The sequence below is a fragment of the Mastigoproctus giganteus genome, chromosome 14 (genome assembly GCF_048544385.1).
Source record: "Mastigoproctus giganteus isolate SK-2022 chromosome 14, ASM4854438v1, whole genome shotgun sequence".
In the NCBI taxonomy this organism is placed as follows: Eukaryota; Metazoa; Arthropoda; class Arachnida; order Uropygi; family Thelyphonidae; genus Mastigoproctus; species Mastigoproctus giganteus.
Genome location: NC_143588.1, coordinates 65,138,440 through 65,154,956, shown reverse-complemented (window position 1 = coordinate 65,154,956; position 16,517 = coordinate 65,138,440). Strand labels below are relative to the sequence as shown.

The 16,517-nt window shown below is 33.5% G+C and overlaps 1 protein-coding gene across 1 annotated transcript in view; it reads right to left on the bottom strand.

Moving 5' to 3' along the window:
- Window positions 1–1,572: 1,572 nt before the first annotated feature.
- LOC150075182 (uncharacterized) overlaps window positions 1,573–16,517 on the bottom strand; it is a 90,636-nt gene continuing 75,691 nt past the window's right edge. The window contains exon 6 of the mRNA XM_090388389.1: window positions 1,573–2,425. Within this exon, the coding sequence (XP_090244515.1) occupies window positions 1,573–2,425 (853 nt within the window). The remainder of the gene's footprint in view (window positions 2,426–16,517) is intronic.

Here is a 16,517-nt window from a genome sequence, read left to right as displayed (position 1 = left end):
TGAAAGACAATTGCATACAATATTGGATTAGCATGGGAGAAAGTAAGCTCAACAGAAACTGAAAACTGCTGAAAAAAATGCATTGGAAAATGCAAGATCACTAATAATAATCTTGAATTGGCAGCATTTTCAGAATAAGAAGCAAAGCTTGCATGTAACATACTACTTGATGACAGTGTTGGAGCAAATGACCTGGCTCTTTGGATTGCTCCAATTGCACATTACCTGACTGAGGAAGAAATCAGAGCCTACCATCACACACTGAGGAAGAAATAAAAATACCATTGACTTAACTCACTGGCCTCACGGAAATAAAACACATCACAAAATTGTAGCATCAGCATAATAAGTTAAAGCACAGTTGCTATTTGTTCAATTCATTACATCAAAGAGTAAAATTTTTCTTTTCATGCATTGTGATTATGAAATATTACAAAATGATGAGCAAATATCAGGTTGTGAGGTATGTGAAACAATGCAAAAACAATTACTTTTATACATTATTAGTTAATCTATTAATATTTAATTGGTAACAAGATAATCAGATATTTACTCTTTACTTCTATTAATCACGGAAAATGAAAAACTTTAGTTGTTGTTGTTGTTTGGTTTTTTATGAGCATTAGCAACTAAGGCCATATTGCTCCGAGAATATGCGGTGGTCAATCCCTGACCTTTCTGCATCCTCCGTATTTGGTGGTGACGGGCTCGAACCCCGGTGTAATCAAGAAGCGTGTGCTACGCACTACTGCTCCTTCCCACCTGGCTACAGAGGCGCCTAAAAACTTTAGTTTAAAAAATAAAAATATAATGCACTTGAAATGTAACATACTGTGTACATTAACTTATTAACACTAGGAAATTGAACTTGCTACGCAGGTAGGGTTTTTCACTGAGTAGATATCTTTCCCAATATCTGCTCAATTATGTTTTGATGCATCATTTCATTTGTTGAAGTTAAAATTTCATGTCATGCCCCATAACTATTAAGGAATATACTTACAGTAGGCAGTGATTCATTGGCATCTACAGCAGGTTGAGTGTTCTAGTATTCGTATAGAAATAAAGTAAACAGCAAATGCTTATAAAATTTGCCTATAGACTAACTACAAAATAACAGTTCCATACCCAACTTTTAAAAATAGTTTATAAAAGTCATAAAAGTACCACTGAGGGATAAATTATTTACAATAACACCCTTTCTCAATTAGATCACTCACAAAAAAAAAAAAACATGATGCTCATAAACACTCAACCATATTTATAACAACAAAGGCACTAGCTCAATCTGCTTACAGTTACAATTTAAAACCATGTTTTATACTTGCATTCATTATAGTAGCTAAAAATTATATCTAACATGATAACATTTAACAAGGCACTATAAAATTTTGGCTATTGTAAAGAATTTCAGAAAACTTGGCAGATTCTTTGCAAATGGCAGGACACAATCTGTCCTTTATTGGACATAAAAATACCTACCATTAACTAACTCAACTGCAAGAGAATTGCTCTCAATATCAATGATATATAAAGTATAGAATTTTAAAATGCATCTGAAGAATACACATGCTAATTCATTTTTGCCAATCTCAAAACATGAAGAATCACCTCATCAACTGTCTGATTGTTGAGTAATGTTTTTACTGCATTATCATCAATGACAACAGTGAAGAGAAGCTTTGAATTTTCACGCAGACGATCCATATAACTGTAATCATCAGGATTTACAGGGGTGTGACCACAACGTCTGATTACAGCTTCTAATACCTCATCAACAGGTTTATTTGGCCATCCAAAACCAGTAAGTGTCTGTTCATCGACCAAAAGACTTAACAGTTCGTGAATGCTTTCACATAATGACTTTTCACTCATAATACGAAAAGATGACACAGATGAATCATTTGTAAATTTCTGATCTTTCTCATCTAGAAGTATTTTGTCTAGTAAATCACGATGTCTCTTTCGCATGTGTCGAAGAAGGCAATCTTTACGGATAAAGGCTCTTCCACATTCATGACAGGACCGAGGCTCTTCCTTGGTATGTGTCAGCAAATGAAGCTTCAGTGATGGCTTTATAGCAAATCTTTTATTACATGTAGGACATTGAAAGGGTTTTTCACCAGTATGAAGAATAAAATGACGATTCAAATCTTCTTTTCGTGAAAAGCATTTTCCACACTGTTCACATCCATGCGGTTTCAACTTTTCGTGAACATATTTCACATGCATGTGAAGACGAGCTTTGCGATTAAAAATCTTACCGCACTGATCACACTTGAAACCATTTTCTCCTGTGTGATAAAATAAGTGAGCTTTCAAGCCACCTGTTTGAATGAACTGCTTACCACAATATTCACATTTGTGAGGCCTGACACCTGTGTGAACACGCATGTGGCGATTCAATGTTCCTTTCAAAGAAAATCTGAAAACAAGGAAATGGGTTATAGCAAGTAATTACCATTATAACAAACAGGACTGCTCAAAAAAGAATAATCATAATTTAATTATTTATTTGACCTAACATTTGACCATCAATTTGGATGTATATAATCATACATAAAATTGATGGTCCAATTTTGGAAGTCTCCAGTTTAATGTAATGCACTTATCCCAACACAACATTCTCCAAAAACTTGTAAGAATCTATTCTACTTCAACAACTGTCTATCTCTACCATTTTAATCATTGCTTCTTAAGACAAAAAAATTACATTCCTGTTAATTTTTATTTATTCAGTTATATATATATATATATATATATATATTAATGATAAAAGGAAAGCAAGAAATAAAGCAAAGCAAGAAAGTTAAAAGACAATAACTAATATTTATGGGTTAATGCAGTTGCAAGCAATCATGCAATACACCCACAATGTCTACAGAATATCATTAGAAAAAGTAAATCAATCCAATAATAAGAATACCATCAAGGACTTAAGAAAACGCAAAAAAAAAAAAAAAAAAAAAAAAAAAATATTATTATTATCATCGCTTTTTACCGACAATCTAGATGACTTCAACTGGGGCCAACCACCCAGAATGAAGGCAAAAAACGACAAGAAGTTCTCTGTTTCTGTGATGATCAATATATGCTAAGTAATTTAAATCTAAACCAAATATAAACCAGTATAGGCCGAACATAAATCGAATATAAATAAATCGAATGAAGATAATTAATTAAGAAAAATTTTGAAATATTAGAATCAAAGGTAAGAAATATAAGTAAAATATAAATGTAAGCATATATTAATCATCGTTGACCCGACAGAGAACATAATTTAAGGATTAAAACAAGATTAAATATATAATACATACTACATTTGACCGTATCTAGGACATAATGTAATAGTCGTCAAAATAAAATGTGGTGCCCCCTATGTGATGGATACGGTAAAAATAAATAATTAAATTAAATTAACGCAAAGAGAAACATGCAGATAGTAAGAAGAAAAACTAAAGGAGTAGGAAAAATAGAACCTGAACTCCACAAAGGCGAAAAATAGTGGTATAGATAAGAAATAGTTTCTCCTACGTCCTCGGATTGCCCTAATAATTTCGGAGAAATAAAAATAAAGAGTGTAGGACAGCTTAAAGGCATTACAAGATATAAGTTGTGGCTCGGGTATGCCCGGGATCGCAAACCCGTTCCTATAGTAGGACCCTGAGCTGAATTTACATGTTATCTCAGCGTGAATTTAAGTAAATTAAATGAATTTAACTATATGTATTAAAAAAAAAAAAAAAAAAAAAAGATACACTGTAATTTGCAAGCCGGTGGGTACAAGTTTTCTATGCCGTAAGACACCAAGAATGCAAAGTGTATCCTATTTACATATATACATGGCACTAAATATAATGATTTTATTGAAAATTATATTGAAACGATAGGTTCAGAAAACAAATTTTTGAAATTAATTATGCTAATTGCTTTCCTGAAGTGGTATTTCAGGTAAGCGATAGGGAAATTATTATTGATCAACCTGCCGTACAACGCTGTTAAGCCCGCTGAACAATTTTTATTACTATTGCAGATATAAGCAATCCTTAAACATTGCGATAAAATTATATTAGCATGCACTGATTTTGATACATTTGATTTCCAGTTTGTAAGGCTGACTACGTTAAAATTAAATGCATCTCTTTTATTATATACGTTTACGTCTATTTTATTATTATGTAATATTTCTATATGAAGATCCAAGTAATTTGCTATAGTATCGGAACTATTAGTTTTTTCCAACACAAGCTCCCCTGGATATAATCCACTGTAATCCTGGACAAAATGTGGACAATTAAAAACACATATATCATCTACGTATCTGTATATAAGTAGGTTATCTTGAAATTCTCTTTCTGTATAATACAGATAAAGGTTTGCGATTATGCTTGATGCTGGACTTCCCATAGGGGTGCCAGTGACTTGTAAATATAACGATGTTCCGTCATATACATAGTTATTAAAGATGCATAATTTTATTAGAGAATTCCAATAGGTTAAATCAACCTTTATAGCATTTTTATTTTCTAAATATAGTTTCTGGAGGACGACTTCTAAGTTATTAAGGTTAATGCTCGTAAATAGACTGTTAAAGTCAAAAGTTTGTATTTGATGAATATTATTATTTTTTAGAGCATTTATAATAGGTAAGTTATTATTTATTATAATAGTTTTATTTAAGTTATTTAATATACTTTTAAGTAACTTTTCTAACGTTTTTCCGGGAAATTTCGCATAACTATCTCTACATGATGTTATGAATCTAAAAGCAATTGGTGTTTTGTGAAATTTGGGTATGCAATATATAAATGGATATTTTAGGTTATTATACTTTAACTTTAATTTTTTATGCAATGCAATTAATTTTTTGATTATTATATTAGAAGAAGATGTTATCTGTTTATATGTACGGCTAGACTGTAGTTCATTTTTTATAATATCTATATAATATGATTTACATATGATTGCATAATTGCAAGCAGCTTTGTCAACGGGAGTTATTATAAAATGTTCATGTATATCTTTGAGCTGCCTATTTATTAATTTGGTATTATATAGATTATCCTGTACGAATTTCAATTGATTATATTTATTAGATATGATATTAAGCATTGTAAATAACCACATGTGATAAGCTTCAACCGGTATATTATGTTTGTATGCTGATCTTATGCAGTATTTTAGTAAATCTAGATATAACAATTTTTTAAAATTAGATTTATTAATAGGTGGATTAGGTCGAAATTTAAAACCCAGTGATAAAATATCTCTAAGTTCGGGATATGGGATTATATCTAAATTGCCGGTTATAATGTGATTATGGTTAGGATCCACGTATCTATGAAATGAAGGTTTGTGACAAACACATGTATCCTGTCCGATGTTAATATTGTGAAGGTTTGTAGCTATTGTTTTATAGTTACACGCTTTAAGACCAAATGGTTTAGAATATCTAAATCTGATATTAATAACTTATACTTTTTCTAATGATACTTTTATAATAAATTATACTTTTTCTAATGATATTCTATATATATATATATATATATATATACATATATTTAATTAAAATTAAATGCAACAAGGCATATCTTTATGGGTATAATAATCTATATAATATTGGGTGGTGGTGAAAATGATGCCCTTCACACTACTAATGTAATTTTTTATTTAAAAGTTGAAGCCTTGTTGCATTTAATTTTACTTAAATATTATCACGTACACCTTGTGGCATCTCTCATATTGTGGGATTATCTTCACAACTGGATTGTCATGTCTGCAATACCAAGCACAGAGTAGTAAGATATAGGGTGGACACTTGCTCAATTACTCCCAGCGCCATCATTGTATGAACATGGAACTAATGCAGCCATCAAAACCCAGAAAGTATTAACGTGCATGTTCAATGCTAATAAAGTCGTTACTTTATTGGATTTGATTAGTGTTAATGTGGCATCAGTAAAATGAATGAGGACGAAATTTTCAAGATTATAAATGATGCTAAAACTAGGGGACATAAATTCAAGTTACAGGGGGAAATGTTTAGATTAGACTGCAGGAAGTTTTATTTTAGCCAGCGAGTTATAAATTACTGGAATAAATTGCCTTCATGGGTGGTAGAGGCCGACAGTTTGGGGAAATTCAAAGGTCATCTGGATAGTACTTTCGGGTAAGGGAAGCGCATAGGATGATAGGTTTAATTTCCTTTTTTTTTATTAATTATTATTATTTATTTATTTATTTTTTTGGCTGGTGCAGCATAAGCCATAGGCTTTCTTGCACCATGCGGCCATTACTAATACTAATGTTAATTAGTGTCAACTACACAAATAATTATAACATTATAATTATTTGTGTAGTTGTCTACTGACATCGTGGACAAAAAGAAGCATTTCTTTTGTAACAAAGCTGGAGTGCGATTCCACTGATTTCCGAATGAACATTTAAGTTAATTTATCTTAATTGATACAACTGGGAAATATTCAATGAAATGATAAAAAAATGTTAATAGCTAATTAATAACTTATTACATTAATTAATATGAATAATTATTACTTTTAATAGAAGTAATGGTTTATTGAATAGTTAAATAATTTAAATCTAGATATTTCTAGATGACAGCTTCTACTTGTTTAAGTCTAGTGAACTATCCACAAAAAAGTCATAAGCATGTTTCAGTCTTTATCAGTATTTTTATTAAAACTCCAAAATCAAAATTATCTGAATTTTGATGCTAGAGTTGTAAGAAAGGTACTAATATTTGTATTAACAAAGCTTATCTCTCAGTAACAGCATGGAATATATGTCATAGCATCTTTACAGTTTATGAAATCAAGGATTGTATTAAGACTGTGACACACTGCTTTATTATTACTATTATTAATTTATTTAGTTGTTGCTTGTACTGGGCATATAAGTTTAGCCTTGCTTTTAATTTTGACTTATATCAACATGCCTTTATATATATATATATATATATATATAAAAGTTTGTATTAATATATTGAATAAAGTATGAATAAATGGATGTGAAAGTTACATAAAGTGCCAGTAACTAGAAGGGTGAGGAAACTAGAAAAAGAAGTGTAGTAGATTTGTGAAAGGTGAAAGAATGTTAATATGCTAAAAGTTATGATGAATTAAGAAAATTATGGGCTGACTTACTAAGCCAATAGAAAGTGGGAGAACTGTAAAGTAAAATTAGTACAGCAAAATACCAATAAAAGTAGAAAGTGGTACAGCTGTCATCATGTATCAATAATCAATATTTGTTTTAGCTGACATCAGGTCAAGCACATATGCCTTACCTATATTCGACCATTATCTAAATATAAACCCCCCCCATATCTGATGACAGCTGTACTTTTTACTTTTATTTTTGGTTTATTGGTAGTTTGCTGTACTAATTTTACTTTACAGTTCTTCCACCTATTTGCTTAGTAATTCAGCCCATAATTTTCTTAATCCATCATAACTTTTAGGATATTAACATTGTTTCACATTTCACATATTTACTACAATTATTTTTGAACTATCCTCACCCTTCTAGTTACCGGCACTTTGTGTAACTTACACATCCTTCATGCATAATTTCAGCATTATGCAAAGGCACATGATGCAAGACAGCCAGCTTATATAGCATCAGCCAAAAAAAAAAAAAAAAAAAAACAGACACGCCCCTTATTTCACCCATCCACTCACTCCAAATGTTTGTCAAGTGCTACCTTGAATCTATTTAAGCTATCAACTTCCACAACAACAGAGACGCCTCCGTAGCCAGGAGCAGCAATGCGTAGCACATGCTTCTTGATTAGACCGGGGTTCGAGCCCGTGACCACCAAATATGGAGGATGCGGAAAGGTCAGGGAATGACCACCGCATATCCCCGGAGCAATATGGCCTTAGTTGCTAATGCTCCTAAAAACCAAATAACGACGACAGATGGAAGTTTGTTCCAGTAATCAACCACCCGCTGGCTAAAGGCAAACTTCCGCACATCTATCCTACAACCGTCTTTCCTCAATTTGAATTTATGCCCTCTCAGGCAATTATTCTGAGCAAGAGGAAGAATCCCATCCACATTGAGCATGCTCAAACCATTCAAGGCTTTATACACTTCAAAAATATCACCTCGCAGGTGCCTAGTCTCCAGACACTGTAATTTGCAAAACCTAAGCCTTTCTTCGTAAGAGCAACCCTTTGTTCCATTCACTAATCTTGTTGCCCTTCTCTATACTCATTCCAACAGCTCTACATCCTTCTTAAAATGAGGCCTCCAGACCTGTATACAGTACTCAAGGTGTGGCCTAACCATTGCCTTATACAAGGGGATAATCCCTTCCTTATCCCTGCTAGAAAAATTCCTGTATATGACAAGGCACCATGAGCTACTCTTGCAGACCGTCTGCACTGCTCAGAAAACTTCATATCTGCCTGCACAATTACCCCAGGTCCCTTTCATTCTCTGCCACTGTCAGTGTGGTACCACAAAGTTGATACGTTACTCTGGGATTACTGCTTCCCATGTGTAGTACTTTACATTTGTCAATGTTAAACTTCATTTGCCACCTCTCAGCCCATCTGCTCAACTTTTCTAGATCCTGTTGCAGCAGTGTACTGTCATTAGTGTCATTAACAACCCTGCCAACCTTTGTATTATCTGCAAACTTGGACATTAAGCCTGATTATACCATCATCAATATCATTAGTCCACGAAGAGCAGTGTCCATTGATTACCACTCTCTGTCTTCTCCCACTCAACCATCCCTTTATCCATAGCAGCAATTTGCCTCCAATGCCACATTGCTCCAATTTGTGCAGCAGTCTTCCATGTGCAACAGTATCAAAAGCCTTTCTAAGATCCAAGTATATAATATCAAAGTTATTCCCTGCATCCAGCTCTTTTGTGACTGCATCATAGTATCCAATCAAATTGGTCAGGCAAGACTCCCCCTTAACAAAACCATACTGTGTCCGAGCTATAAATGAAGTCTTGTCTAGATGATCCTGCAATGCTTCTTTAACCAGTGCCTCCATTAATTTTCCTGGAACAGAAGTTAAACTCACAGGTCTATAATTACCTGTGTCAGCCTTTGATCCTCCTTTGTGAATTGGTGTCACATTTGCACATCTCCAGTCTATGGGTACCTCCCCTGAGTCCAAGGAAGCTCTCATAATTATGGCTAAGGGTTTGCTTACTTCCTTTGCCGCCTCCTTTAATATAACTAGATAGATTCCATCCACCCCAGGTGCCTTTCTTGTGTTTATCTTCAACAATTTCTCCTCCACTTTACTCTCAGTATTACAAGATTATCTAGCTTACTGCCAGAGTTAAATACACCTCTGGCATTCCCATCCCTGAATAACTCCTCATGTGTGACTGTCAATGCAAAATATTCATTTAGTTTGTTAGCTACCTGTGCAGGATCATCAACAGTTGAACCATCGATATCAAGTGGACCAATCTGATTCATCCCCTTCCTTCTAGAGCAAAAAACTGCAAAGAACTCTTTGTTGTTTTTCTTTGCATCCTTTGCTAAAGATTTCTCGTAATCTGCCTAACCTCCTTTGTAACTTGGTTACAGACCAGTTTATATATATCATAGGCTTCTGTGTCGCATGTTAATTTATATTTATATATATCATAGGCTTCTGTGTCACATGTTAATTTATATGTATCCCATGCATTTTTCTTCTTTGTCACATGTCTAATTAGTTCTTCTGACATTCGTTTAGGCCTAAATCTTGAACAATATTTCTTTGTTGGTATGAAAAGCCTAGTAGTTTCCAAGATTAATTATTTGAATGCTTCCCATTTTGAATTTGCTGTTGGTAACACCATCAGTTGATTCCACCGTGTAGAATTTAAATACTGTCTTAGACCACAGTAGTCACCTTTTATGAAAGCAAAAACCCTTTCTTTACCCCTGATGGTAGTTACCTCTTTGAGTAAATCCCAATTCAGCACACTGTGATCACTGCGACCTAGTGGTTCCTTTATCTGCAGATTCTTGATGCATGAAGAATCACTATTGATAATCAGATCAAAAGTATTACTCCCTCTAGTTGCCTTCCAAACATGCTGCTGTAGAAAACAAACATCCAATAAATCCACAAAAGCCGTGCGAGTGAGCAACCTACAAATTCCAGTCAATATCCGGGAAATTAAAATCCCCCATTATAAGACACTCTAATTTACTGGCCCACTATTTCTCTGCACAATTGCTCATTATACTCATCAGATTCATTAGGCCTATAACACACACCTACTCTCATTTTTCCTTTCCCAGTGCTTTTGTCACACCAAACAGACTCAACATTGCATTGTCCACCCACATAAACTGGATGCACTTCCTTAGATTTTGTGTGTTTCTTAACTAACAGCATAACCCCTCCTCGCTTCCTGTCCTGTCTATTCTGTACACATTGTACTCCCCAAATTCCAGTTCTGCACTGCTTATGTCTGTGTGACACCATATCTCTGATATTCCAACAATATCTGCCTTTATTCAATATATTAATACAATTTATATATACTCCTGCATCCTGTAATACTGCTTTGCTCTTTTAGGTGCATCTGTCATACCTGACTTATTAATCTTTTATTTACTGAAACCATTTCATCAACTGAATACTTTTTTATCCTATGTTACTTTTTAAACATTACCTTTAATGGGTTACCTTTAATATCATTTACATATATATATATACATGAAAGAATGCTAAATTACTTTTGTCAAAGATAATAACTAACTCAGTAAAAAGTCAAAATTTAGTCAGAGATAATTGTGTTTCAAATTTTCCATTGAATACAGATTCTTTGTATTTTTGTGTAGTATACAAAAAAATAAATAAATATTAGTGGCTCTTGTTAGCAGCTAAATGATTCAGGGTTCGTTTCATAGGATGCCAGGCCTAAAATAATAAATAAAGGAAAAGAATTAAATAAAAATTAAAACCAAAGTCAAAAGGAGTTCAGTTCATTAAATCGAAACCTAAAACAAGTGCTGAGTTTAGTCAAAGTGACCAGATGTAGATTTATGGAGTTAAGATCAAATAAGTAATATTTTAAAATACAACGGCCAGACTTGGCTAAAATGTAGCCTAGAAGGAGATTAAGATGACAGTCATGTTTGCCAGTTGCAACAAACATTAATAAATGAAGAATTTATATATATATATATACACTACTGTATAATTAGATAAGTTATAGAATATCTTAAATATAATTAAGTATAATTAATATAAAAAATATTAAGTAATCTTAAATGTAATTAAGCTTTGCTACTGAACTTAGTCCACACTACTGTATATAAAATTGTGGGTAATTATAGCAGGTTTCAGTACAGTGAGACAGGTGCACCTGTCTCACTGTACTGAAACCTTTTATTGTTACATACCTAAATCCAGTAATGTGTACATAAAATTCTATATTTATTAATGTCTAGTGGAACTGGCACACATGACTGTCACCTTAATCTCCTTCTAGGCTACATTTCAGCCAATGTGTGGCCATTGTATTAAAAAACCATTAAAAATATTTAAAAAATTGCTTATTAAATTATTATATGTGTGAAAACATAAGTAAATTACCATATTACACTGAAGAAATAAATATAAAGTATAAGGAGAAAAAGGAGGGGGGGAAAGAAAAACGTAGGGACAAAAATAAACGGATTTGAACTGAGGAAGGAGAAAACCACTGTCTGCAGCGTTCCCACACGGCTACCATAACCGTTGTTTTCTTTTTCTCGAAATATATATTTATGTTTATATTTCACTATTCAGCTGTTTCTCATAGCGTCTTATTTTTTTTAGAAATAATAATTAATTATGAATATCTCATACTAATAATCAGTGAATCGATATAGTATCCATCACAACTACAAAACTGCAGAAAATTCTCCAGGAACTCTTTGCAACGTTCCAGCCTGTTTCCATGTTCATACAATGATGGCTCCACTTTCTATGCGCTTTAACATGTAAAAGGAATTAACATTATCGCCTATGGGAGTGTCCACTCTGTATCTTATTACTCTGTGATACCAGGGTACCTGCTCACCCACCGATGAAAGGCCAACAAGCCTTGAAACGGTGCCGTCTGGGTGGTGGTGCCCACTGAGAATAAGTAGAAATAGTCTTCTCTTTTAGTGAAGTGTTACTTATTCAAGGTAGTGCAATACATGGCAACTCATGAAGGAAGAGCACAATATGAGATACAGATAAAGTGATGCCCTTCACGCTACTAATGTAGTTTTTTTTTATTTAAGAGTTGTCTATGGTGTGTTTACATCAATATAATATATATATAAGATGGTAGCGGTCACAGTGTGCTAGGTCTAATCTATATGGAGGCTGTAATATCCATATGACATTGAGAAGCCAAACTCCATGATAACCAGAGTAATACTATGTGCATGTCACATCAGATCAACTGCATCTGTGTGTGCAACATTTTCAGGGGCAGCTAAGTTGCTTTAAACTTGCTTTATTGCTTTAAAAAAAAATTTTTTTTTTGTAATTTTTGATTAAAAATTAGCAGGGTAGCTATTATTTGTGCTGCTCTAATTAAGTTAGTAATTTGTTCATTATTTGGCCTTTGTATATTTGCTTAAGAAATTCTGCATTATTTTGTAGCAATGCAATCAATATCAAAAGAGGCCTATAAACTATAATTTAATATAAAAATGATTTTTTAATAGTGTCACTTTATTATGTAGTACATAATGGAACTTAGTGAATGGAACAAAGGGGTGCTCTTACGAAGAAAGGCTTAAGTTTTGCAAATTACAGTGTCTGGAGACTAGGCACCAGCAAGGTGATCTGATAGAGGTGTATAAAGCCTTGAATGGTTTGGGCTTGCTCAATGCTGATGGGATTCTTGCTCAGAATAATCACCTGAGAGGGCATAAATTCAAAGTGAGGAAAGACGGATGTAGGATAGACGTGAGGAAATTTGCCTTTAGCCAGCAGGTGGTTGGTTGGTGGAACAGACTTCCATCCCTTGTCGTGGAAGTTGATAGCGTAAATAAGTTTAAGGCTCAGCTGGACAGGTATTTCGAACGAACAGAGGGGTGAAGTGGAAGTGGTTATATTTTATTTATTTTATTTTTTTTTTTGGCTAATGCTGCATAAGCTTGCTTTCTTGCATCAAATGCCTCTACTAATGCTAATGCTAATAACAATTTAAAATAACACAATTTGTACTACTGTTAAATAAGCGAGATTAACTTAGCATTATTCTTTTCAATCTCTTAGTTTTGTGTGATGTTTTTAAATTAAATTTAGACTACAATCATGTTTCGGGTTAGCAGCAAAGCAAAGGACTCAAAGTAACAAGAATGTTTTGGTTCATGGGAGAACCTCCAAAGGTAGTTCTCCAAACGAGTCAGGATTATATTATGTGTGTTACTTGTGCTCTTTTTTTTGCAAAGCTAACTCTAGAAGGACATGATACAGCCCTAGAGGATACCTTTGTGTGTTATTCACTGCAAAGAGTAGGAGGTTAAATGCAAACCTTGCGTTCTGGTGGGGTACATGAGGGCTTGAAGAATAAGGTTGATGCCCTCGAAGGATTTAAAGAGTACAGTAAGATCCCCATATCCACGGGGGATACGTTCCAAGACCTACCGTGGATGGCTGAAACCACGGATATAAGTGAACACCTGCTGACCCCATATATAAAGTGATTTTCTTGTACATACATATGTATAATAAAGATTAATTGATAAATTAAACACACAGTAAGACATTACCAACATTAAATACGGTAATAATAAAGTACAGCAGACTCAATTTAAAGGGACACTTCAAGACTCCAAATAAAAAAAATAAACCAGAAATCACAACATTCAAGTAATAACTAGAATAGGTATAAACAGATATTTTGCAAATCGTAAATAAGCAACAAGAAACGGTGTTATAAGTCATCAATGGGAGATTAGTGTACATATTATCTTGCAATCCCTGCTGTCTTTACACCTACCACTAGAGAGAGAAAAAAAAAAAAAAAAAAACCCCAAATGTTTAGTTTGATTTAGTGCATTGTGTCGTTTGTTGTGTTCCGTTGCACCGGAAAATGACAAATTCTGTTTCGTTATTTTTGTCAGAATTTTTTTCCCTTTTATAGTAACTATATATATATATTTTTTGTTTGTTTAGAAAATCGCAAAAATGATGGGCAAAAGCAAAAGTTAATTTGTGCTTTCAAATTAAACAAAAACTTGAAATTATTCAAAAGTTTTAAACCTGTGCAATCCTTAAATCTCTAATGAACCATTATAATGTTGGTGACCAAACCATAAGCAACATTGTAAAAAATAAAGGGAAGCATTGTATTGGACACGCGAGTAGTAAGTGTTAAGTTTTTTAATTTTTTTCCCCGTGGTTAACTGAATCAGCGGATATGGGGGGCACAACTGTAGTGCTCATCAAGCACTCTGATGCCACTACAAATACAATGTAAACATATTCAGTGCAGCACAGATCCTTGGTACCATAGGAAGTAGCTATTGTTAGTAACTCGACTGTCAAGGAAGTGGGTTGTTGTTGTTTTGGTTTTTAGGAGCATTAGCAACTAAGGCCATATTGCTCCGGGAATATGCAGTGGTCATTCCATAACCTTTCCACATCCTCCGTATTTGGTGGTGACGGGCTCGAACACCGGTCTAATCAAGGAGCGTGTGCTACGCACTGCTGCTCCTTCCCGCCTGGCTACAGAGGCGCCTAAGGAAGTGGGAAATGCAAAAATATGCAAAAAGGACCGGGTGGCTGAAGTAGATGTCAAAAAGCAGCTATCATCTTTTAAGGGCACAAAACATGATACTGATGTACATGTTGGCATATCAGTATCACCTATTTTTAATATCGCTAATGATATTAAGAATAGGAGATCTGAGGATTTAATTAATAAGTAGTACAGAACAATGTTCAGAAAAAGTCAAGGGAAAAATTGAAACTGAAAGTGTCTGCAATCTTGCCAAGACATGATACAAGGGAGTACATGATGAAAGCCTTGCCAATCAATTTGGCTCTAGAGCGACTATGCAAGGCTCGTGGGGTAAAATATTCCACAGTGTGGTCTTTGTTGTTAACAGGAGAGATTGTTTCTACAGGAATGGAATACACTTAATAGAAGAGGTGCAAGAATAAATTTAAACATTAAATCAAAATCCACTTAGAGTCAACTGATAAAATTATTGAATAATTTCTGTACAATTTTTCCATTGTACTGTCACCGACAAATGTTCTTGTAATGATATCATTATTCATTCACAGTAAAACGTAGCTTTGATCTCATTAGCAATGTTGTATAAAGATTACTTACATAAAAAACTAAGCATGGAAAGGTTTAAAACATGTAATTTACCTTCTCATTTTTCAGTGATAAATATTAATGAAGGATATTCTTAATGAATATTTGGTATAATTATTGTATTAAAAAAAAAAAAATTACAACACTGGAAAATATGCATAATGTGGACTTGCACAAGAGAAAACTGAAAAATTGCTCTAGAAGTCAGGTCTTGGAGTTGATGAAACTGAATCAAGTAAAAAAAAAAAAAAAAAAAATATATATATATATATAAAAAATGGAATGTAGATAAGAGTATAAATGGAGGAATTGCTGACCATAACAGATGTATTTTTTCCACTGTTAATACATCTGTTGTGGTCAGCACTCCTCCATTTATACTCTAACCTACTCAAATTAATAGCGTAGCTTAATTTTACGGTACTCACCTTTTTTATAATCTGCAGATGATGCTTAGGATAGGATGGATACTAATTTGAGTTTAAAAATTGGGATTAGTATGGATAAATTTAATTTTGAAACAGAGTTAAAATATGCCCAAGGAAATAGAAGTGCACATCTTCGTCTTTGGTTGTCATAGAATTTAGGGTTGAAAGTGATTGAAACTATATCTGTAAACCAAGGAGGTCAATAGCCGTAACGAATTGGCTTTTGTTGTTAACGTCTTTAGTTGGCGATAGTGAGAAGAAAGTGAAAAGCGCGTATTTAAAGGACTCTATGTTCCAGTGATGCTCTTCGATACATGTGGGAATCTCAGGTGCATGAGATTCCAAACCGGAGTGAGGTTATAGGGTAATTTGGCATTTATTACGTTAAAATTAGAATGATGGCGAAACCATTCTATGATGAGGGCTATATACTGAAAAATTTTAAAACTAGATTTCAATTTAATAATGGGGATGGCTGAATCAACTAAAGGGGTGTGATTGTGGGATTGTACATTAATGTGAGTTCTGTGTTTGACTGTCCTGTTCTAAAGCTATTGTAATGATAATATGCTAGTGTATTTGATGTTGTTGTGGAGCCGTATTTAGAGGTGGTGCTACCAATGTAGCATACAATGCAGTTTTGTTGGCATTTGATTAAATAAACAATATTATTCATGTCACAGATATGATATTTATATGTATCTTTATAGGAATTAAACATTGATCCCAGTTTATTATATGCTGAAAATGTGAGAGTGATGTCAGTACCGGCAAATA